This window comes from Dunckerocampus dactyliophorus, chromosome 13 (assembly GCF_027744805.1).
Source record: "Dunckerocampus dactyliophorus isolate RoL2022-P2 chromosome 13, RoL_Ddac_1.1, whole genome shotgun sequence".
Taxonomy (NCBI): domain Eukaryota; kingdom Metazoa; phylum Chordata; class Actinopteri; order Syngnathiformes; family Syngnathidae; genus Dunckerocampus; species Dunckerocampus dactyliophorus.
This window is the reverse complement of record NC_072831.1, coordinates 24,557,501-24,580,832: the sequence shown is the minus strand read 5'-3', so window position 1 is coordinate 24,580,832 and position 23,332 is coordinate 24,557,501. Positions and strand designations below refer to the sequence as shown.

At 41.5% G+C, this 23,332-nt stretch overlaps 1 protein-coding gene across 3 annotated transcripts in view; it reads right to left on the bottom strand.

The window, feature by feature from the left end:
- qkia (QKI, KH domain containing, RNA binding a) overlaps window positions 1-23,332 on the bottom strand; it is a 94,801-nt gene that overhangs the window by 3,209 nt on the left and 68,260 nt on the right. The window contains exons 5-8 of one of the 3 annotated variants that reach the window (XM_054796673.1): window positions 8,169-8,256; window positions 5,656-5,955; window positions 2,871-2,883; window positions 4-2,720 (exon numbers count right to left, since the gene is read on the bottom strand). In XM_054796673.1, the coding sequence (XP_054652648.1) occupies window positions 2,558-2,720; window positions 2,871-2,883; window positions 5,656-5,955; window positions 8,169-8,256 (564 nt within the window). In that variant the 3' untranslated portion in view covers window positions 4-2,557. Of the gene's footprint in view, window positions 1-3; window positions 2,721-2,870; window positions 2,884-5,655; window positions 5,956-8,168; window positions 8,257-23,332 lie in introns of those variants that run through there. The other 2 variants (XM_054796672.1, XM_054796671.1) reach the window with 2 other exon arrangements.

Sequence of the window (23,332 nt, the reverse complement as noted above, 5' to 3'; positions counted from 1 at the left end):
TAGGTGGTTAGAAACAAAAACAAAAACAAACAGAAAACAAAGATAGAAAGGATATTAGTGTCAGCAAGAAGAGACTGGAATGACATCATTTGAACAATAAAAAAATGAATGCAAACAATCTCATGTGGCCCCGCCCCCTTTCTCCTTACATGGTAAAACCAAGCACCCTGCCCAGCCGTGTTGAGGCAGCGGCGGTTGTTTTGTATTTAGCGCACAATGCCCCGCAAAACCAAAACACAGAAGCAAAGAGGTGGACAGACAAACATAAAATAACAACATTCTAGTGTTTTAGTGTGTCTTTGCTTGTGTGCCAGTTAGTGCAGTAATAACTAATGTTACGACACTACTGTTAAATGTGCAATAAACATGAATCGAACTTGTACGAGTCTTACTCTTTATTTAGCAGTATACTTTTATAGAATATAAATATAATACACAGGAACCATAAATACATTTTGATATAAAAATGCTTTCAATATATTGTATGTATAAAATGACAGTACCTCGAGTACAAGTGAATTAATATCGAGGGAATGCAAGCTACCTAAAAGCTGTGTGACTTTATCTCCCGTAAAAAATAGAAAAAGATCCAAAATAAACATTTCCAAAGTGAAATGGTGCCCAGTAGCAGCAAGCATGGCTACTTTTCTTTTCACTCTCTCGGACGCAGTGAGGAATCGCTTCCTTTGCTTCCGAGGAGATGCGCGGGGGACTAATCTCCCATCAGAGGAATGTCTAATATAGGTGTACACGTAGAGCACTGCCTCCAAAGTACTACCTGTACTGGGCTTCACAGCTGCATTAACCAGGAAAAAAAAAACAAAGCTGCTAATATCATCTTTTTGCCTGAGCTTTGAAATACTATACACAGTGTACATATCCTTTACTGAAGGGCTCCTTTGCAATAAACACATAAGACCTTTTTAATATGGAGCAACAGTGTGGCAGATTGACTGTATTTCCTCATATAAAGGGCCGTTGTTTGAACAGATGCATTTTTCATAAAAATAATATAAAAAAAGATTATGTACGGGTATTAGAGTATTTGTTTTCATCAAATAATACATAAATGAATACATATTGCAATATATGTCAAGGGTGGTGCCAGAATTTCAAAACTATACAGTCGTCTCTTGCCACATAGGGCTTACATTTTCGCGGCTTCACTCCATTTCAGTTTTTCAAAATAAATCCTCACTGTTTTGTGGCTGACTACAGCTTATTGTTAGTCAAAAATATGCAGGCAAATTTGATGCTCACTAGCTGTCAGTAATGTTACACTTTAGCCATGGCAAGAAGTCCCGGAAGTAAAACAACAACGAGGAAATCTCCCAGTGCTAACATGGGTGAGTCTATATTACAGAATGTCTTATTTTCTGTTATTATGTCTACTATATCGGGTAATATGACTGTAAAGATGGCTATAGAAGTGTTATTTCATGTCTAGAGGGCTCTAATAGTGTTAAAAAAACGTATTTAGAAGGTCATAAACAGGTTTTCTATGTTGGAACCAATAAAATATTCCCTTATAAGGAATCCTACTTAACGAAAATTCATTTATCACAGCCAGGTCAGGAACTAATTAACCTCAATAAACGAGGGATAACTGTACTTCCTTGTATGAATGTTGAGATCGCAATTTTCTGTATGCGCAAGGAGAGAATCACCAGCCAGGGCAGCAAAGTCAACTCGCCCTGGCCAGTGAGGCACGAGGAGCTTAGGGAGGAAGACACTAACACCAGCGCTTAATGAGTCCTTGAGTAAAATGGCAGTGTTTGTTTGTGATGCTGCTTGCTAAGTAACATTATTTTTATTTTTTTAGTTGTCATTTAGAAACTAGATCAGCTGTATCAAGATCACATTTTTTCCCCACACAGTTACCATTTTGGTAGCTGTGGTGTATTGGTAGCCAGGTGGTGGCTTGTTTATTGGTTAGCCACTGAGCTACAACTACTGTGAGTGAGTCGGAAGAAAGTAAACCATTATATAATAACGTAATTTCAGACCTCAAATCCCAACTTGCAGGATTTGCATTTTAAAAAAGTTTAACAAAAGTAGTTATAGAAAAAAAAACACACACAAGAAACGGCAAGAACCAAGGCAGACCGGACAAAGGCTGAGTGGGCGTAGTTAATATGAAGGCACTAAGCGATGTAGTCAAAGACGTTTCAAACTGCGTATTCGTATGTAAACATCCAAGAGTAGAAGCCAGTAAAACTTCACACTAATTCATTTTCCCACCTGCTTTGGTAGGTGCTGCTGTTTTTATTAGTAATGGAGGTGGCATTTATTTGAGGTGAGGCACGTTATTTTAATATATATATATATATGAGGAAATACAGTATCTTTCAAATGCATTCATCTTAAAAAAGTCCACTTTTGTTGTTGCAAATGAGCTCTGCCTAAGTTAAGGACTGAATGTAAACAAAATGTGCATGCCACATTGCACCATTTAGCTGGCGTGTGGACATATAGTGAAGGTATATATGGGGTCAGGAGGAGTGCGGGGGGGGAACACATACACATAAAATATGGACAACACAATAGAAATTCCCAACTAAGGCATCGAGGCATCACAATCATTGAAATGCATCAATTGAGAGCAGAGTGTAGCTAAGAGACTAAACTGACCTCTGTCAGCGGTCACAATCCTTTGGTAAGGATGGACCCGCGTGTCATGCCGTCTCACTTTAGTAGCCATTGCACCTAGATTGTAACAGGTCCACAAGGTTAGAAACCATTCACTTTGAGCAGTCATATATTACAGTAGCAACATTCACATTTTCTTTAACCGTTATCATAATAATGCTGGGATAATACAACAATACACTGAATTGCAACGTAACACAGATTATAGTACATATGCACATCACGTAGCTTGTACTAACACAGACAAAAAAAATACAGTAGAAAACAAAATACATCTTTTTTTTCAGGATTTCTGGTTTTGATTTCTTTGGGGGGGGGGGGGGGGGGGGGGGGGGGGGGGGGGTAGGTGAAGGGTAATGGCTCCCAGGCAGTCTGGGAAAAATAATGTGATTCTTCCCGTGGGTTCCAGAGAGGGGATTTAGAGAAATTTGTCTCCTTATTTTGAAAGGTTGGGGCGGGTGTGGGGTGGGGGGGGTTGGGGGGGAATCCAATACAGCTCTGACGGTAATTGAATAGTGCCAGACGCCACCTGCCTCTCGACGCCCTCTTTCATTTCTCCTTCGCCATTTCTCTCAAGCCAATCAGCACTTCCTTTGGGTGTGGGAGGGCTGTGTCCTCCTATGTCTCATCGGAGCTGATGTGACGCTACGTTTGTGTGTCACTTTCTGCGCAAGTACAGTGGAACCTCCGAAGTCGCAACATTTGACTATTTTGGTGGGGGGAAAAAAATCCATGTGGAACATTTAATTCTCACACACTGCCCTGCCTGACATCATGTGAAACTCAGCATATCACGCAAGACGACTCCACATTCAATCTGGGCGAGCGTTTTGCTTTTTCTTTGGATTTTTTTTCCAACACCGAAGGCTGTCTTATTGCAAATATTTAACTAAAACCGCTTTCGCACGTTTTCTCAATGATGTTGTCGCCGAAACAGGCTCTCCAGCTCTGCAGTTAGAACCAAGAGCCGTAACAGAGGCGGCTATCATCTGTGTAAGGTGATACCAGGACTGGTGTGCCAAGTTGAACATCTGACACTCACTTCTCTCGCCCTGTTCTGTTGAAAGCAATTGTCACTGTTCGACAATTTAATACATGGCATGAGACACTTACTTTCTGATTGCTGGGTGCCGTGTTGCCGCTCAGGGCGATGTAAAAGGAGAATAAATGCTGGATTTACAGTACTGAATCGGCTGAAGAGCTCGAAGTGTGTGAAAGGGGCTACTTTCACACTAAGTGTTACAATAAGTCTGAACAGTTGGCAATGTTCCGCCTCTGGAGGTAGTATATGAGCTGTAGCAGAGGCGGGACGATCCCTGAAGGGAAAGCCGTAATATCGGCACTGGACTGTCAAGTTTAATTAACATCTAACATTTCAGACGCGGACATTGACTGTGATTGCAAGATACTGCGCCGTGGGTTCTGTGTGAAAGGCACAGATACAAAGAAATGCCGGATATACTGTACTGTTGCAGCTATTTTGCAGAACTGTGTGTGAAAGAGGCTACTGTTACACTTAACAGTGCTAAAAATGGCACTTAAAAGTTGCCTATGCAGTCGGCTTTGCTTTTATGATACAGCTATTTCACCCAACAACAGATTATTTCCATTTTTTCAGACGGGAAAATGTTTCAAAACAAACGGGAGGTTGAGCAGCATGCTGGAATGGATTGTGTTCTGCCACAGAGGTTCCACTGTATGACAAAATGTAGCTTTTGCAGGAATTAAACACACAAAGTCAGGGGATGTGTAAAGAAATTCACTGTGGCAATTTCACAGGGAGTTTTTGGCAAACTGCTTTGCATCCACCTACACGGCTCAGAAGCACCAGATGGCCTTACATTTCCCTGCTGTCAATGAAGCCAATGGCGGCTAGATAAAGTGGCGCAAGCAGACCGGGCCGAGCGCATGGAAATGTGTGAGAATGGCAGTGAGCGCGTTCCGCAGGGCCCTGTGTTGCTGAAGGCACCGATCGATAGAGTGAGTAAATAAAATGCACTAAGCCGGTGTAACCCCGTGAGTTAAAGAGAGAGAAGCCAGCCGGCTGCCCCCGTCTGTGCTGCACATGACTCCCAGAGGCGAGTTTGACATGCACACGCTCATGCTGCAGTCTGATGCTAAACACGACATCACAAGTGTGTCAAATGAAAGCACAAAGCCTCTGTGTATGGATAATGTCGGCCAGGTCTTGCTTTTGGTAGCCGTTATCAAAATTTCCTTCAATGGATACTCAGTTGTCTCTTTGGTAGCAGATGCTGTCAGCTAAAAGCACCATAGAGAATTCATGTAATATATAGAGCCTCATAGTGAACTGGACTACTGGCACAGAACAGAGGGGAAGATCAGGTATTAGCACAAAGCCCAGGTTCACGACGGGTGAAGCTGAGACAACAAAGGAAGGGGGAAGGAGAAAAAAATAAAATAAAGGACGACTGGAGGAATTTAATGAACATCCCCAGTGGGAGTGACAGAGGGACTATCTACAGGCATCAAGGCCTGCCTGCAGCCCAGAAAAATGATTTCAGAAGCTGCAGAAATCCAAAGGGATCTACTGCCAGACTGAATATGCCTCCAGGCCAGTGCATGAAAGGGTTAGAGAGCGGGCTGCGTGTATGCAAGCTTGTTTCTGTCGGGGTGCCTCATTTCAGACTCTGCTAAGTCCGCCTGTATGGATGAGGCAAGTGTGTACCTGGAAGCGTATTTTAACTGTAAAATAACCTTCGTCAATAAAGGCTAGTCATTTCCCCCATTTTTGACAGTTTATCAAAAATGTCCGCAGAGCTGGTCTTTGCATTTAATAAGAGCTTCACCGCTTCAGCCACCCTGACAGTTTATGTTTAGTTCCTCAAGTGGACACCACATATTTACCCTTCAACAAGTCTTGACTGTGGCTCATGGTAGCCATGTCCAGCACCCCGACGCCAGGGTAAAACAAGCCCTCAGGTCCGGGCTGGCTAAAGCTGGCCGCCGTACCTGCCACACTCATGCTCCCCCAGGCCCGCTTACCTAGAACCGCACTGTGCTCGATGGGGTACTCCAGCAGGGAGGTGGGTGCCAGGGCGTAGGGGTACTCGTAAGGGGTGGTGTAGATGAGCCCGCCGTCCGGCGTGGGCGGCACCAGAGTGGGGGTGCCATTGGGCAGCATGGCAGCCATCTGAGTGGGCCGGATGAGGTTCATGATGGGGGCCCCGGCAGGAGTCGGGGGCCGCAGGGCCTGGGGCGGCAACACCTGACCTGTGGGCGTCGCTATGAGGCGGGGTCCCTGAGCGGCCGCTGCCGCCGCTGCAAGAGAGAACGCAAGGGTGGCTGCCATAAGCAAGAAAGCGAAGGACAGAAGTAGAAAGAAGACAGAAGACAAGAGATAAAACGTAGTGGTGTTGATCATTATCACAGATGAACAGTGAAGGGTGAAAATACAAAAGGAGGAAAAGAAGAAGGTGGCAGAGGAGAGAAGAGGGGAGGGGCAAAAGGGAAAATTAGTCCATGCAATGATCATGGTGGTGAACCACATAAAAGCCAACATAGCAAAAACAAAAACAACCCCTGACACCAAAACAGTCATCCCAATGCAAAGCATACACAATCACCTTGCAGCTCATTCATCTGCTGGAAATAAAAGCACGACAGACATCAACAACACATCAACCCAAAGTGAACTGTGGACTGTAGCAATAGGCCAATAAAAGTTGAGCTTTCAGTAAAACACACAAGACATTGCATGGAACGTTCACCCTTTACACAGCTAATTTTAGGTTGCCATATTCTTTAGGGATGCAGCCATTCTGTATATACTGTCGCAGAACAGCAACTGAAACATTTAAATCAGGGGTGTCCAATTCAATATGTTTTTACTAATAATAGACCATAGTCAACCATGAAACAGCCAACATTTATCAACTAATTCATTTCTGAAAAAACATGTTATAGCGAGGAAGCGATAATCGAACCGCAATCTTGTGAGGGACGACTGTATATAGATATTTTTTTAAAAACAGCCTGCGAGTCACAGACAGCCCCCGTGCCAGACTTTGGACGCCCTTGATTTAGGGCAGACAAATAAACTCAACAAACTTACGAATTATCGATGCAAAGAGGATTTAGAGAATTTAGAGGATTTAAAGAAATCATACAACTTCAGAATTCATAGGGCAGACTTTCGACAAAATTAACTGGTGCATCCCTAACATGATACTCACAAATATTTTCCCGTTTTGGCACGTGTTACTTTAATTGGCACAAGCTTCCCCAGAAGCAAATTCAATCAAATGCCATTGATAGTCATTAGATGGTCTTACTGATAGGGATGGGCATGATCATTTATTAATGATGTCCTGAAGCAATTGATGTGAAATGGGAGTGCACTACTGGTTTACAACCAGCAGAGTTGATTCTACGACAATAGGACCTTGGTTTTTGTTGTAAATTTGTTCGAAAATGGTCTGACGATAGCATATGAAATCCGAGGCACCCAAAAATATTCACAAAAAATATGTTACAGAGAGTAATTATTGTTTTACATGTAGAAAATAATGTGAAATAATTATAAATGAGGGATGGATGGAACTTATTGTTGATACGGACTTCCCGTACATCCTGGTGGGATTGAATTCAATAGTGTTTCTCGTCTGCATCAAATTTCTGGCATGTACAACTTTCTTTGGCCCCATGGCGGTTTATTTAGGGTGCTTTGGGGCACTCGATTCCGCGTAAAGACAGGCAGGGCAAACGGACAAGTTTGTTACATGCAATAATGTACAAAAAAAACAATTTTTTTTTGGCTAAAACTAAATCATACGAAAGCTGAGCTACATCCATGCAATGGCAAGGAAATGGAACATTTGTCCCATTAAAAAAAAAAAAAAAACATAAATAAATTGGTAGATAATTATGAAAATGTAGTCCAATACCTATACCAATACCTGTTACTATTGTTTGACCATTTGGGCAGATATTTGAGTAAATTCAACAGTAGATGTCAGTGATACCAAACACCACTAAAGCGCAGGCTTCGGTTATTAGTATGGCCATGTGATCTATGGATGCTTCTTCCTTGAGCAGATGGGTGAACTTGTTTGCCAACATGCAGAGTTGAGCACAGCGAGCGACAGCGGTGTGCTGCAAAGTTAAGATTCTGCCAAGAGCAAGTTGATACCGAGTGTTCGTATCTGGATTGCAAGGTGTAGAGGGAGGGAGAAAAAAGATGGCTGTGGAAAGGGGAAGGGGTGGATGAAAGGGAAAAGAACATGTAGGTTCTCCTCCTCGTGGCGGTGGAGTAGGTAAACACAAACTATTTGGTCAGCTTGAGAGAGGCGTCTGCTGGTGGTCACACATATGAGGAGGATATGTACACAGCCGATCTGGCTAAACGCTGATTTTGTGGAGGTAAACACTGTTAGTTAATGAGAAAATCAGCTGAATAAATTATTTTAATTAATGAAATGTGGTGCATGCAGGTCAATGATGTGTCCTACAACATGACGAGCTGTGTACATGAGGGACGTTAATTGTAGTTCACTTACGAGCTTTGACGTTGTTGTCTCGATATGTCCCGTTGAGAATGGCCAACTCCATCAGCTGGATCTTCTTCAAATTGTCTTCACCCTCCGCCTATTGGGGGGGAAAAAAACACATGTCAATATTACAGTATTTCTCCAAAACACAACATTGGCAATGGGCATTATTCTGCCGGTTGTGTGGAATTGTTTGGATTGATGCATTAAAATGATTCTTACTTCAGTCTGAACTAAATGACATCACACTTCGCCGTGTACCATTACTCTGCTTACTGGGTTTGAAACAGGAGCTCAGAACATTCAGAAACTTCTCCAATGCCATTCGTAATACAACTTCGTAATAGGGATGGACTTGAGTGTCCATCCCTATAACACATTTTCACACAAGGGGAGGCCACGTTGCAGGCAAGGCAAACAATCACCATGACAACCATTTTACAAAACTACATGTGTGGGTGTTGCACATAAAAAAAGCAACAGCAGGTCAGCTAAAACACTCGCTTAGACGTCTCTTCACAAGCAATAGTCCCAAATTTAGAGTTTGGGTCCTTGGTCAGTTTTTACTGGATCATACGTATGTGTTGACGATGTTATGGCAATACATGAAGAACTGATGAAGTTAAGCCAATTATTCTCAATAATTCTCAATTATTTTCTGTCATGGTCTCCCTAAGGAACAGAAATGAATGAGAACCTGTATTTATGTATTTGTAAAAACCACTGTATGAGTTCCTGGCACCTGCATCATTCCAGCATAAATAAAGACAAACAGACCTGCCAACCTACAGGAAATTTTAGGAGTATGCCCCCTTTGCCTCTCACGTCCACCCGACATCACACTGCACCCCTCTATTTGAGAAGCACCGAGTTAAGCTATTAAGTGTTGTTATCCTTACTTTGCGCTTTAGCTTTGTTGTTAAAAACGGAAAAAAGGCATCAAGTGTTGCAATGCATATTCATAAATCATATCAGAATGACAATTACAGTAGTTTTCTTGGCTCCCTCATGCACAATCAAATGCGCAATAACCAAAGCCTGGCTAGCGTCAGCCCCAGTCACTTAATGTTTGGATAAATAAATACAAAAGCGGCAGCCACCTTCATTACTGCTAAATTGGGGGGGCTGGAATTATTCACAAAAAGCAATTAAGATAGTGCACCCCCACCCCTCCCTTTAACTAAAACGCCCACCCTTCCCACCCGCCTGTTCCCCACCCCTCTGCACCCAAACTCCATTTCTCCTGAAGCTGCTGAACACTCAATAACCGTGTTGACACAGAAGGCTTTTCCCAGGTAGTACGTCTTAATTCAAGCAGGGGTCAAGGTGGATTACTCTTGAAAATGGAGGGGGGAAACTCGCTTAGACGACCCTGAGGGTGATCTATTGACTTTTCAGCAAATGTATCATCTTTGGGGGTAGCGGGGAGAATGGAGGTAATAGGCTAATAACATAGAATAAAAAGCAGAGAGAATATTCTTGTATTCTTGCACCATGTGCAAAGGAGGCCCTCTTCATTTGCGTGTAAACACCACGTGGTGTCACAGTTGCACGTTTGTAAATAAAAGAAGTGACAACTGGAGTTAATTCTCTGGCAGTGTGCCGTTCGACTGAGGCGACGATAAGGAAAGACGGGGACACGGGGAATAAAGGAGGGTGAAGACTTACAAAGCCTACCCCTGAGAGACTCCTCGGGGGTAGGGGGGGGCAAGGTTTAGGAAGAGAAAAAAGTGACAGGTCTGGTCTCTGCTGACTAAATATACGGCAGTCGGATGGGGTTTTAGTGGAGCAGAGCTTCCAATTAACAAGGCAAGAAAGTTGTCTACTGACCACTTGTTACCTCACGAGTCTCATTTCCTGAAGCCTAAAACTTTTTTTTAAAGCTACAACACTTTACCACCTTTACAGATCAAGGAAACGGCAGGAAGCGGCGGGTGGGAGTGGTACTTCAATTAGTATTGATGCAGCATATATAATTCATTCATTCAATATTAATTGCATCAAGCATTTGAGGAAAGAATGTCGATTTTAATGTGAAGAGGAAAAGACTGTCAGTGTATTCATCAAATAGTTTGTTTTTGTTTTGGTTCGAGGTATTGGACTCCTACATAAACAAGTTCACTCTATGCATATACTGTGTGGCTGTATCCATACACACGGTCCGATGACCAAATATGTACATTCCTGCATTCATTTGTAGCATTTATGTAGTGAGTGGAAGAAGATGGAGTTTTTGCTAACAGTACAGTACCGCTAGCGCATGTCTGTCATTGCATTCTCAGGGCATTCAATCGATGGCAACTAGACTGCTCAGGTTGTCTTCGAAGACGTTTCTCCTCTCATTAGAGCAGGCATCATCAGTTCATGCTGAAAGACTAGGTGGGACAGACCAGGCAGACTAGTCAGACAAGGACAGTTCTAGTCAGAGCTTGGTGCAAGAGCCAATCTCTTTATCCTCTAAAGGAGGAGGCATGTCCAGACAGGATTGGTTGGCTCTGTAGTAGTGTCAAATGACGATCGTTAGGATACAATAGAGTGGGACTTCTGCCCGCCAACGATGGTCGTTTGGGTGGCACCACCTTCGTTAGCATCCCATTCAGATGTAAAGATGGTCACGGACTCACCTGAAACCAAGGTGGCTATGTCTTGTTTTATTATGTATTTCTTAGAGGCTAAATGATTGAATCCTTTTAGGAAGGGATGAAAGGACAGCATCGTATGTGGGGAAAAAGGTGGTGTTACTATTGATTATGTAAGCGCTGCTGTATGGTGACATTACCATGAGCAATATATTGTAATAACATTGTGATCACAAGGTAGAGTATGTTCATTCTGGCTGTTTTCCAGTTACCAGCATCCTCCTTAGAGGCCAAAAGGTGGCGTTTACAAGCATTGTTGACAGCATGAACCGCACTGCAGTAATTTAACAAGTATCAGGTCACTGGCTGACACAGTAAGCACCACCTCAAAAAAAAATAAAAAAAATCACTACTAATTAGATCCTGCAGCCCTTGAAAAAACAAAGTGCACATATTAATTAACAACCCTAAACACCCGATGACATTTAATCAAAATTTACATTATCTTTCCACAACCTCAGACAGTAAAAAGTTAGTCAAGTGTTCTTTAGCGTGGAGCGGTTCAGAGAGCTCAGTGGCAGGCTGCAGTAAGGAATCAAGTCGTGCTGGGATATGGATGTTGGGATATGGACTGCTCGTGTGTGGTATTTTCATGGATTTTTGGCATTGCTGGGGTTAAACGGGCACAGATGAAAAAAAGGTTGCCATCATTTTTGCTCCGCATTGCATACAGTAGGGTCCTATTAAAGCGAGCGAACCTCTTAAAAGATGACGCCGCTTGTGTGTGTCGCTTCATGTACACCCACAGGAATGCTGCTGATTGAACTCCATCTTCACACAAGTGCAGTTTGTTAGCTAAATCCCCCAAACACCACATTTCTTTTTCTTTGCAACTCACAGAGGCTAATTTTAGTGGTATTCTAGTGGTATTCCGCGAAAGCACGGGAAGTACACCTGCCAGCATACGTGTTCCAGTTTGCTCAAGACAGGAAAGATGACAGCTCGGCAACGTCTGCAGACAGCCGCGGTAAGATGTGGAGGAGGGAAAAAAAAAGCCCTGAGATAATACTGGTGGGACCGCTGGGAGTGGAGTTGTCTTAAATCACGTCCACCCGATGTGTTGTTGAACGCTTCCGACCGCAGACGCAGCTTGGATCAATGTTTGATGAACGCCATCGGGGAGCGCAGTTTAACACTTTAATCTTGCCACAATTAAGACAGTCCTTGGTAAGGATTCACCAGCTATAAAACATTCACGCAGGCAGTGTGTGTGTGTAATGATCTAGGAGTTGGAATACCCGAGAGAGTAGGAAGGCATGGCTGCTAGATTACAGAATGAACAGACGAGAAAAGGAAATTTTCCCCTAGTATTCCTAACATGCACACATGTATGCATGTACAACCAACCAGCCCCCCACTCCTGTCCATCAGTGGGAGAAAAAAAAAGCGCCACTCAATAATGCTGCTCTATCCACCAGAATCAGATTCAATCAATGAGGCCTATTTGTGAGATCAGCAGAGCGGTAAAAGCTATCAGGGAGGAGCAAGACAGGAGGAGGAGGAGGAGGAGGAAAGCCAAGGTAGACAGCAGCATGATGAGATAAAGTAGGTTAGCCATGTCCCACTGCCTTCCTGACAACCTTGCAATGAGGTCACTCCATGCATGCTAAATTGTCGTTGTGACTCCCCCCTTATTGTCGGGACCTAAGCTTCTATCCATATGCTGATGAATTACAATAACCAAGCTGAAAAATGTATCCTTGCAGCCCTGTGCCAACCATGTATGTCACACATCCGAGCAATAAAATACTTTTATCACAAAATATTTCATAAAAACACACCACAACTGACTGTTATTAGACAGAAACATAAATCTAGCTTTTTATCGATGCATGTATAACATTCTGAAAGGTTAATTTTACTAACGGGAGACTCTAAATTGTCCATAGGTGTGAATGGTTGTTTGCCTGTATGTGCCCTGTGAATGAATGAATAATAATGAATAAATATGCTGTTTATTTCCTCTTAATATTAAGACATTATTCTCCTAATATTTCATCTTTATTCTCGTAAAAATTATTATTTTTTTCCAATTGTTGCTTCTTTTTTTTTGTTTCCTTGTTTAATTATTTATTTAGAATGTGCCCAGCGCTAATTAAAAAAGAAAAAAAACAACTAACAGTTGCGGGGTGTAAATGGCCCCTGGGCCGCACTATGGACACCCCTAAGTTAATGTGTCCACTTGTATGTAGCAATAAGGCTCGACCTGTATTGTCGATTATCTGCTCCAAACATTACATTCATGAGCCATGGTTTTTGGCATCATCGACTCGTCTTCATTGTGTCTTCACAACAAAATCAGTGGGGGAGGTGTGGTTTGAAGTTCTGGCAGCCAATGAAGATATTAAGATATAAACACACAACTTGTTTCCATTGGCTTCTTAACTATGCTGTTTTAATGGTACATGCAGGAGAATATTTTATCATTATGTTAAAAAGTCCAAATTATCATCAGATGGGGTTGTTGCTTTGTAAAGTGACAAGAAAATGCAACAGATGAGTGTCTTGTCTTTTGAGCTTTGTTCACGCCGCATTCTCTACATGACGAGACCATGGGTCCAAGGGGGGCGCTGTCGTCTATTGCGGCACAGCTTGGAGAGATTCAATGACGGGGCATTCAGAGAGATGGAAAAAAGAAACAACGGGAGGAAAGAAGAGCACGGTGGAACAAGAAGGCAACAGAAAGTCTAAATGATTGTCTTTGACTTGGAGGAGACAATGCAGGAAGAGAGGCATACCTGGAGAGTAGGAGACAAGAATAGACAGACAGGGTAGTGAAAACCAATTTGTCGACTCCCTCGTGGGCCGACACTGGCTAAGGCTTGCTTTCCATCATCGGCCTCACTGCCAGTCATTGCAAATCCGCGCACACACTCTCACGCTTGACCGCATGAACGTAATCTTGGGCCTTAGCAGGGACGGGGTCGGACTCTCTGCAAACTACCACAATTACCTCAGAGGTAAACACAGCCTGCCACGAGTACCTCCTGGGATACTGAGTGAGGTGGAATGCGGGAATGAGAAGGGAGGGACAGTCAATTGCCTGAAGGAGGGAGGAGTAGATGACTTCATGTTCTGTTGATGGGTGGATCTGGTAGCAGCGGCAGCAGCTGTTTTTACTCCCCTCATCCCACTCCACCCTCCCAGTTTCCCATTTCAGTTTGGTCTCGTCCCAAACTCAACATCTGGAGGAAAATGATTACTCCCACCACGCTGCCAAAATGACTAATCAACTATTCCGCACTCTACAGGAAAGTGGCGTGCTAAAGGCGATGAAGAAATGAGCACTTGTAATAGGCCTCAAAACATCCCAACGCTAAATAAACAAAAGACGACGTGGGTAATCAATTTTAGTCAGCTGAAGCAAACTCGCGGGCTGTCTTGAGGTAGAAACAGAAACAGGAACTAGAGCCCCAGTTGGGTTTTTTTGTTTGTTTTTATATATAGACCAGACAATTTATTAAACTGACACTAAATTACTATAGCAGCGAAATACATTTGTAATACAGTACATTTAAAAATGTACACATATCCATCTCTCCAAATGTTCTAAACTTCAGTTTCCTTGCCAGTGTCTTGCCAGTGCCTGGAGATGCTGCCATACATTCCATAGCTGACGTCATGTTGTGCTTCTGTAGACAGCTAACTAGTTGACAGTGAATCAACACTGCCTCTGCTGGTTGCAGCCCAGTAGTGCACTCTATTTTGCCTCAGTTGCTTCAAGATGCAACTAATCAATTCCATACAAACAAAATAATCCTTAAAAACCAATTACTTCCACTATACAGTCATCCCACACTTTCTGGTTTGAACAACACTACCTCACTATATCGCGTTTTTCCCCCGCAATAATAATTAATAAATTAACACAGTTTTGAGGTTGACTATGGCCTATTATTAGTCAAAAAATATTATTATTGAAATACAAGTCACATGTAGTATTCTGGTCAGTAGACGTCAGTCATGTTACACTGATGAGACATTATCTTACATTACCTTAACCCATGGCATGTTCGACGTGACAAACTGAAAAAAAGAAGTTTTCCTCCCATTCTGTGTGGAAGTGGTACGTTTTTGCCTTCTTACTTTATCCTTTCCCCCACTCCATTTGAACCACTTTTAAGTTTAGAATAAGTTAGTTGAAGGCTAATTAGTTTAGCTTGGTGGCATGCTGTGCTTAAAGCGGTGGCCGTTTCGTGTCTCTGCAGTGATTCTATAGCCTGTGCATAAGAGCTGCACAATGAATAATAGGAGTGTAAAGGTCTACAGGACTCTCATAATGGTAAAAAAAAATTAAAAAATTAGAAAGTCATAAACAGTTTTTCTATGCTATATGAAAATATTCCATTTATTAATATCGATTCCTACTTCAAGAATATTCACTTATCGCGGTCGGGTCTGGAGCCAATTAACTACGATAAACGAGGGTTGACTGTATTAGTTCTCAATGAATCAGTGACACTCACACATGGATAGATGTGAGGTGCAGACCAGCAGCTTGGGGATTAGTGTCTTGTTCAAGGACATTCTGATGCACAATTAACACACGGATTACCAGGCAAACTCCTGACTCACAACATGACACACATATTCTGCTATCGTACAAAATTCCCCTTGAAAGAGTGTGCAACTCATGCACTTCCCGCTGCAACGTTCGCCGCCTTTTTCACGTTTATTTTGACGAGGGAGTCAAACTCCCAAAAGCCGAGCAACGCAATCTCTAGTAACACTTCCCAATGTTTCTGCAAAGCCCCTTCATTTTTTTTCCCCATGCACCTTTTGCTCACTTCCTCAGTCCGAGACAGCTCTGTTAGCAATGTGAGCCATTAGTCATGCTAAACCACCGACACCCTGGCTCATTAGCATAGAAGTCAACCTGACTCCAGTCAGATTATTACTAACACATCACGGCTGCTCCTCCCCATTACAGTCAATCAAACGCCTTAGTGAAATACACTTTTGTAAGTGGCATATTACAAATTCGGAAATAAGTTTCTCTGTGCACAACAAAGCTTGGAGTGGATAAATGTTTTAAAGTATGTCTGATACCCAAGTGTTAATCTGATAGCCGCCTATTCTTCTACAGTGTAGTAATGTAACAAAAAGAAAATCACATCCATTTGAGAGCTAAAAATATAATACATGTTTCCCTTTTCCATTAAAAACATTCCCGGTAGTAAAAGGCAAAAGCTGAAATTCTTAGTGATGTTGTTTATCCTCAAAGCAGGCTGGCATTTCATGTAGCATAACAGCATTAAGAGTGGATTAAAGTCCATATAAATAACCTTGAAAAGTATATATACAGATTTAACAGCACGATTATTCGAGCTTGTGCATCAGCTTTGACAGATGATGTTGCAGACTAAGAGCAGGCAGGATGAGGTCGTTTTAAACCATGTTGTACAACACAACAAGCAGCTGTCCCTTGTCTCTTGTTCTCTGTTGACCCCTTCCAGCCCTTACGCCAAATCTCTACCCTCAGTCATGCACTTCTCTCTCTGCTTTCTCTTTCCTCCATTCCCATTTATCCCTGATTCGACCAGGCTGCCAGACGGTGTATTGTTCTGTCACTCGCGATCCTTTAATGCCCTCCAATCGAGCAGGGAATATCTTGAGGGGATTTGGCCAGGGATGATTTGGGGAGCTTTAAATACTGCCAGAGGATTTGCATCAGATTCAGAGATCCTGACTCAGAGATGATCACCGGAGCTTTTCCATAGAACATAAATCAAAGTGCCACTGGCAAGATGTGGGACTCGAATCCGGAACCTGTCTGGTCCTTAGTGAATTAAGTTTGAACTACAGTTTCAGACATTTTCCAGATATTCTTATGTGGTACATGGGCCTGACCCAATCAAGAAAACTAACTGCACCCTTAGAGCTAACGAACCATTGAGGATTTTAGAATTCTCAGTGTGAATACTTAAGACTCTTTGAGTCCTCCTGAATGTTTGAATTTGGATATTTCCCTAACAAGCAAAATCAAGGTCAGTTCATAACCTCTACTGCAATTTTACCTTAAATATTTGAGCTACCTTTAACCTCAAACAACTATATTAGCTTCAGTAGTGCAAATTTGAACCCCATACTACTAGGAATTACTTATTGCAGGGGTGTGCAAACACTTCCTCCGAGGGCCGCATACAGAAAAATAAAATAAAATTTTTTAAAAATTTTATAAACAGGCTAAAAAATATAGTCTCCAGCATACCCCCGCAACCCTAGTGAGGATAAGAGGCATAGAAGCTTTCTGTGCGGGTTAACATGTGTAGCTGCTCTATAGGAGTCCAGAACTCAATACATAGGCCCGAAAATTAGTATAATAGTTCCCCTTTAAGACAAAAGATGCAGAGTAAAGCACTGCAGAAAAACAAAACAAACAAAAAAAGACGCATCAAACAAAACCTGAACGAAGAGGATCAGTCCTGAGTTGGCTGAACTGCATTAGAAAAGCAGATTTTGGGCCATCCAATGCTGAGCTCGACCCAATCCCATGAACACACATAAAAGTGTACATGCATGTGTGTTCACACTGTGCAGAAGTTTGGCCTTGTTAAACCCTCTAGGCAAGTTCAGACAAAACATACTTTGGATGAACATTTGGGTTAATGAGACAAGGCGCCCTTGGAGATGCATGGTGACTTCTGTGACTGTGACTTCCCTACCATCAAGCCACAAGCACATGCACATCACAAACACACTTCAGTATGCTTGCTTGACTCTTGGTAAAAGGGATTAGCAGGACCTTCAAAGTGAAGCAGAGAGATTGGCCGGGGGCATGCAGGGTCCCTTCTCATGACCACTGGAGGACCATGACAGATTAAAAACAGCCTGCTGCTCTCAACACAGTCTTGTTACCAACTTCTTCAAACTGGGTTTTTTTGTATGAGGCCACTTGAGGAAGCCCCTGAAGGACAACCAGGTGGATTAGGAATGGCGTTACAATGATGGAAGGTACCTTTGTGGTTAGGGGTTCCGAGAATGAGTGTGTGAATTGGAAATTAAAAAAGACAGAGTAGCGAGTGAAGGCAATTTGGTCACTGGTGCTGAGGGATTGTGTACATGGAGAACATTTTCACTCAAGGAATGATGGTGAAAATCTAAGAAATACACAAGAATAATTCTTGTGGAAGACTGATCCCAGGGAGAAAGATCGTCCGTGGAGAAATAAGAACAATTGTTGAAAGGATGCTGTTTTAAGATCTTTTCTTAGGCTAATCTGATTGAAACAACTAAAGTGGCATTTGGCAAATCTAATTTTCTTGTTCTGTTATTTCCCTTAAATGGAGTACAGTGGCACCTTGGTCAGTGTCATTCATTTGTTTCAGAAGGTCTAGCTCAAACCACAATATACACTAAATGAATTAGTTTTTCCCATTACAAATAATGCAAATCCAATTAGTTCCAGACACCCAACACACAAAACACTTCAAATAGAAGAAATATATTTTTTCATGCGGAACACAATTCAAAATGCATATAACTACATATACAAACAGAATGAAAGGGATAAATGAACATTTAACTCCACTTTTACCTTGATTGAAGACTTTTGCTGACAAAGACGGTGATGACAAACAGCAAGGGAGAAGAACAGACACTGTATAGTGTAAATTCAAGCCTATAAGTCGGTACTTTTTTACATGTTTTGAACCCTGGGGCTTAAACAATGATGCAGCTAATTTATGGCTAAAAGAAAAACAGTTCCCATGAAGTTTAGAATGCCGAAAAAGAAAGTAGTGCATTTCTGCAATAGAAGCTAATATCACGATTTAAAGTCTTATTCTGTGATCGTGTTGTGATCTGACAAATCTTAAGTTTGATCAAGTGTACCTTTGTGTTTTGTGATGTTTTTTCTTGACCTTCTTTGTCAAAAAGCTGGCACTTGCAACTTTTTTGGCTTCATTGTGGGTTATTTTGCAGCCGTGATCAATAAGAAAAGCAGAGACTTGTGGCTTAATTGTGTTAGATTGCAAAGAACCACAGAGTCAACCGCTGAAGACATCACAGAAGTGGTGATGACTCGGAGACCATGACTTCCGGTTCCGATTTTCATTTTGAGAGCATGCTAACATTTTATAATAAAAAACACAGTTGGACTGATGCAGTGTATTAACACGACAATCCATATTGTACGCTAACCAGGTGTATGTGAACCAAGAACATTTTTTCATCGTAAACTGAAAACCACGCTAACCGGGGTGTGCGCTAAATGAGGATCCACTGTTTCTAAAACTTAAGCAAAATATGTATTGTTTGCCTTCATTCCACGTATTTTATATTACTCATGTTTCGGTATTTGCAGTGCCATTGCATTCTTCTCCTGCTCACTTGAGCTAACAGATCATTTGCAACTGGTGCCTGCAGTAAATATGGTTGACTTTCCATACATGTACAATTCTAAGTAGTGTCCAAATGAAATTAGACGATTGGAAAAGGCCGTCAGGCAAAGGCAGGTTTCATCTCTACGGGGGTACTGTTTCTTTATGGTCGGCGCCACCTGTCTGCCCCTCAGGAGGTCCAGTAAAGCTCAATACAAAATGGGATGGGCAGATGGAGTGTTGTAGGGAAGGAATAGCAGGAAAGATTCCTTCAGCCAAGACCAGATCAAATCCCTCCTGTTCGATAGTGGGCTGACAACAAGGTATTGGCGTCCATGCAAATAATAGTTTGTTTTTGTGGGAGGAAAACAATCTCTCCAATCTATGAAAAACATGTTTGTAGTCAACAGAAAAAAATATTAGTTGGGCAAACTGCCCCGGTACATTAAGAGTAAGCCAAGTACTCTTGGCAAAAAATGATGTAAAGGGTACTCTTGGGTCCTGATTATGGCTTTCAGGTATTGGTAGAAATAGTGAATAATTGCATAGTACTAACAAGCTTACCTTTAGAATGTTTATTGGCCACCCCTTATGGCAGAAAGGCTAATGCTGTACTGTATTTGTGGTCTCATACAGTGTGGATATAACACCCAAATGACAAAAACTACAATAAAAGTAACAAAAGTCACCAACATATGCAGCATTTAGTGGTAATGCTTAAATAACCCAATGATGTAATCATTTGGTGCATTTTGCTCAGTTTGTGGTGCTGATGGACACAGGGATAATATGCAAATACATAAACATGACTAAGTTACAATGTTACACTTCCACTTGGTAATGGTAATGCATAATGAGGTTACATTGTGCTTTACTGAAGATCCCGCTTCTCTTGCCAAAAAAAAAAAAAGACTCAGTTTTAGACTTCAACATATGGCTCATCTCGTACATGACCTCCAATTTGGAGGCTGGGTAAATGAGTGTCATGATGGGAAGATGGATGAGGGTAAAAGACGACGTTGGGGTAAAAAGATCAAATTGCCTCCGAGGATAGCTCACTCATCACTACCACTCAAGACTAAACGGACGCTAAAACAATTACACACAAGGACGTCATCCTAAGGAAGAGAGCGTGAAGGGAGAAACAGGCTTGAGAAAAGGGTCGCCGAATCAAGAAGGCAAATTAAAACCGTGATTAACATTCATGTGGGAGATACTGTGGTGTGTACTTGCAGGTGGTGTGCTCACAATCATCCATGCAAGAATGTACAAGACTGCTGGCATCCAAGAAGGTGCAAATCATCTCAGGTTAATATGATCCAGTCCAACTCTTATTAGCCTGATGAAGGTAGTAATAGTCTAGAGGGAAATAAAATACAAGAAAAAACATCTACCCATATCCTATCCTGCTAAAATGTCCTGTAAGTATCCTTGACTATCGTCACTATTAGGCAGTGGCATTTCATTAAATAATGCTGCTGTGATTTGTGATTTATTGCATTTTCATTTGTAGAAACATACTGCCAAATCTATGCAGCCCAGCTTTCATTAAATCTCAGCCTGTTGGGTTATAGGTAACGAGCTAGAAGGCCTTTCCCTAGGATTTCCCATCATCATTAATCATCACAAACCTATAAATTTTGACATTTTAGATCAATTACACTACAGTGTATACCTGTAGCAAAAACAGTGTTTTCAAATTGAGGTGGAATGTATTAAACAAACAAGAAAATCCTTCAGCTTCAATGGGAGATGATGGCTTTCCCTCCCCCCTTACGGATAAGGCACAATAAATATCACGCATGAGGTACATTAAGAGTAAATAAAGGAGAATGACAGTGATGGGTTAGACCTAGGAAAATAAACCTCATTAACTGGGGAGGCACACATGGATGGATGCAGCCAGATGGTGTTTTGTACTAATTTGTCATACACCGCTGACAAGTGAGGAGGAGAAAATGAGAGATGAAACAGAATAAAGACAAAAAATGTGATTATTGAATAAAAATATTCAGTGTCGACTTCATTCTGCATTATTTACACTCAGAGACCATGCCTGTGATGCTAGGAGTGCTGCAGTGGCAGCACGAGCATGCATTTCTGTCATTATGTTTGCATGGAAATTGTTAATGTATTTTTGATTATTGACGTGTTAAATCTTTAAGATTTTGCGACTTGATAGCTGTAATCCGTTAACACATGGGCGGGGGGGGGGGGGGGGGGGGGGGGGGAGACTTGAAATTCTGAAGCGATTTATCTGCACAGCGTAACAATTTAATCTGTCAGCAAGCAAAATATGCTGCACTGTGAAATTGTCTCCAGGGCAACATGTTTACAATTATATTTGAGGATTTACTCTCTGTTTCTTTACAGAGAAAATGATATGCTTCATTTATCATACTGGCAATATTACAACGAAACTAAATCCACGGGCCAATGGCACATATTGATTTATTTTGTGTATGTTTCTAATGTTAGTGTAAAGAATTTCGAACCACTGGTTTGTGTAGCCTTAAATATGGCATTTTTTCAAGCAAATACAGTGGAACCTCTACTATGGTCTTATAATACGAAACTTCATAAGAAACCTCGCTGTTTGAGACATCATATCGTGTGGGAACTTAGCGCACCAAACGAGACCTCAGCAGACAGCATCAAATGATTTACCCCAATGTGTTGTCTTTGGCTTTTTGTGGCCTCGTCACAATATTGATTTTGATTTTGATTTTTTTAAGAACGTGAGCAGAGAATAAAAACATATACCAGAATCCAAGTGTTATCAAAGTTACACCATGTTTTAATGTTTTTATGCTTAATTCTATGGACATTATATACGGATATTAAGGGTGTCACGATACCCTCAGCTCACGATACGAGACACAACATTGTGTTCATGAGATGAGACAATATTTTAATATTACTTGTAAGAAAACTACAACGACAAAATATCGGAATGGACAAAGACTTTTTATTAAACTGTGTCACAAAACAAAAAAAATTAGAAAACATTTTTACATTTATTTAACTTTGCATGCATAACCATGATGCTTTTAGCTGCTGAACTTTTTTCCTGTTAAAATAATGATGGCAGCTGTAGCTGCTACTACATCATTTATGTTAACGTGTAGTTATGATTTGTTTTACGTTTACGCTAAAAGAACTACAGGAAGTAGTGAAATAAAAGCTACTATCACATGTTTTGATAAAAGTCTTATCCAGTAATCATGTTTTTATGTGACAAATCTTAAGTAACTTTGACCAAGTGTACATTTAGTACAGCTTCTGCCTGGATATTAAAAACGGCAGCAGTTGTTCCATCCCGAAGGAAAAAAAAAACAGCCACACATCACAAGCGAGTGACGCTGGCAACATAGAGGTAGGTTGGATTGCAAGGTTTATAGTGTGCATAAAGCACTTACTACGTGGTTCCAATCCTGCCTCATGCACTGGCACTTCCATTTTATGTGTATTATCATTCACAGTGGTCAGAACATAGTTCACAGTCTGATTGGCTTCTGGCTGCCCTGCTCTCGTGAGTAAGCTTTTCTCTAAATGAGAAATGTTGTCACATCTTAATCTCACAAGATCTTAATCTTACAAGCTCTTGTGGCAGGAGATCTTGTGACACCCCTAATGGATAAATATTTTTAAAAGTAAAGCGTGTATCTGTGGCAAGTAAATTTCAGACCTGAATATATTTACGTAGATGCCGAAACAACTTAGTCTGGAAAATAAGTACGTTTTGGTGTTTTTTGTTGTTGTTTTTTTTTTTTTTTTTTTTTTTAAATGGTAAAAATTGTCTACTAATCCAAAGAAATCAGAAGTGGGCCTGCATTGCAGAACACAGCGTTGAACTTTCAACCTTCCACTGTACTTAACTGTGTTAAAGACTTTTACGAGTGAAATTCAGCAAATAAACCAAAACATTTCAGATATTTTTTCCACCCCACCTGATTTTTCAACCCATGGAAAGGCCTCGAGCTAACATTAGATCAAATATAGCTTTAATGTTTCACTTTTCAGATGTATGTCCTGTTTTATAGTCAAGTATCTGAGTAGAGGTTACCCAAAGTGCAGCATGTCTCAGCTGCCGGCTCTGTATAAGGTTGCTAAACCAAAGACTCAAGTGATGAGCAGAGCAGTTTAATGTAAGACAGTGTGTGTGTATGTGCGTGCATGTGGATGCAGGTTTTGGGGGCATACCAATGCGAGA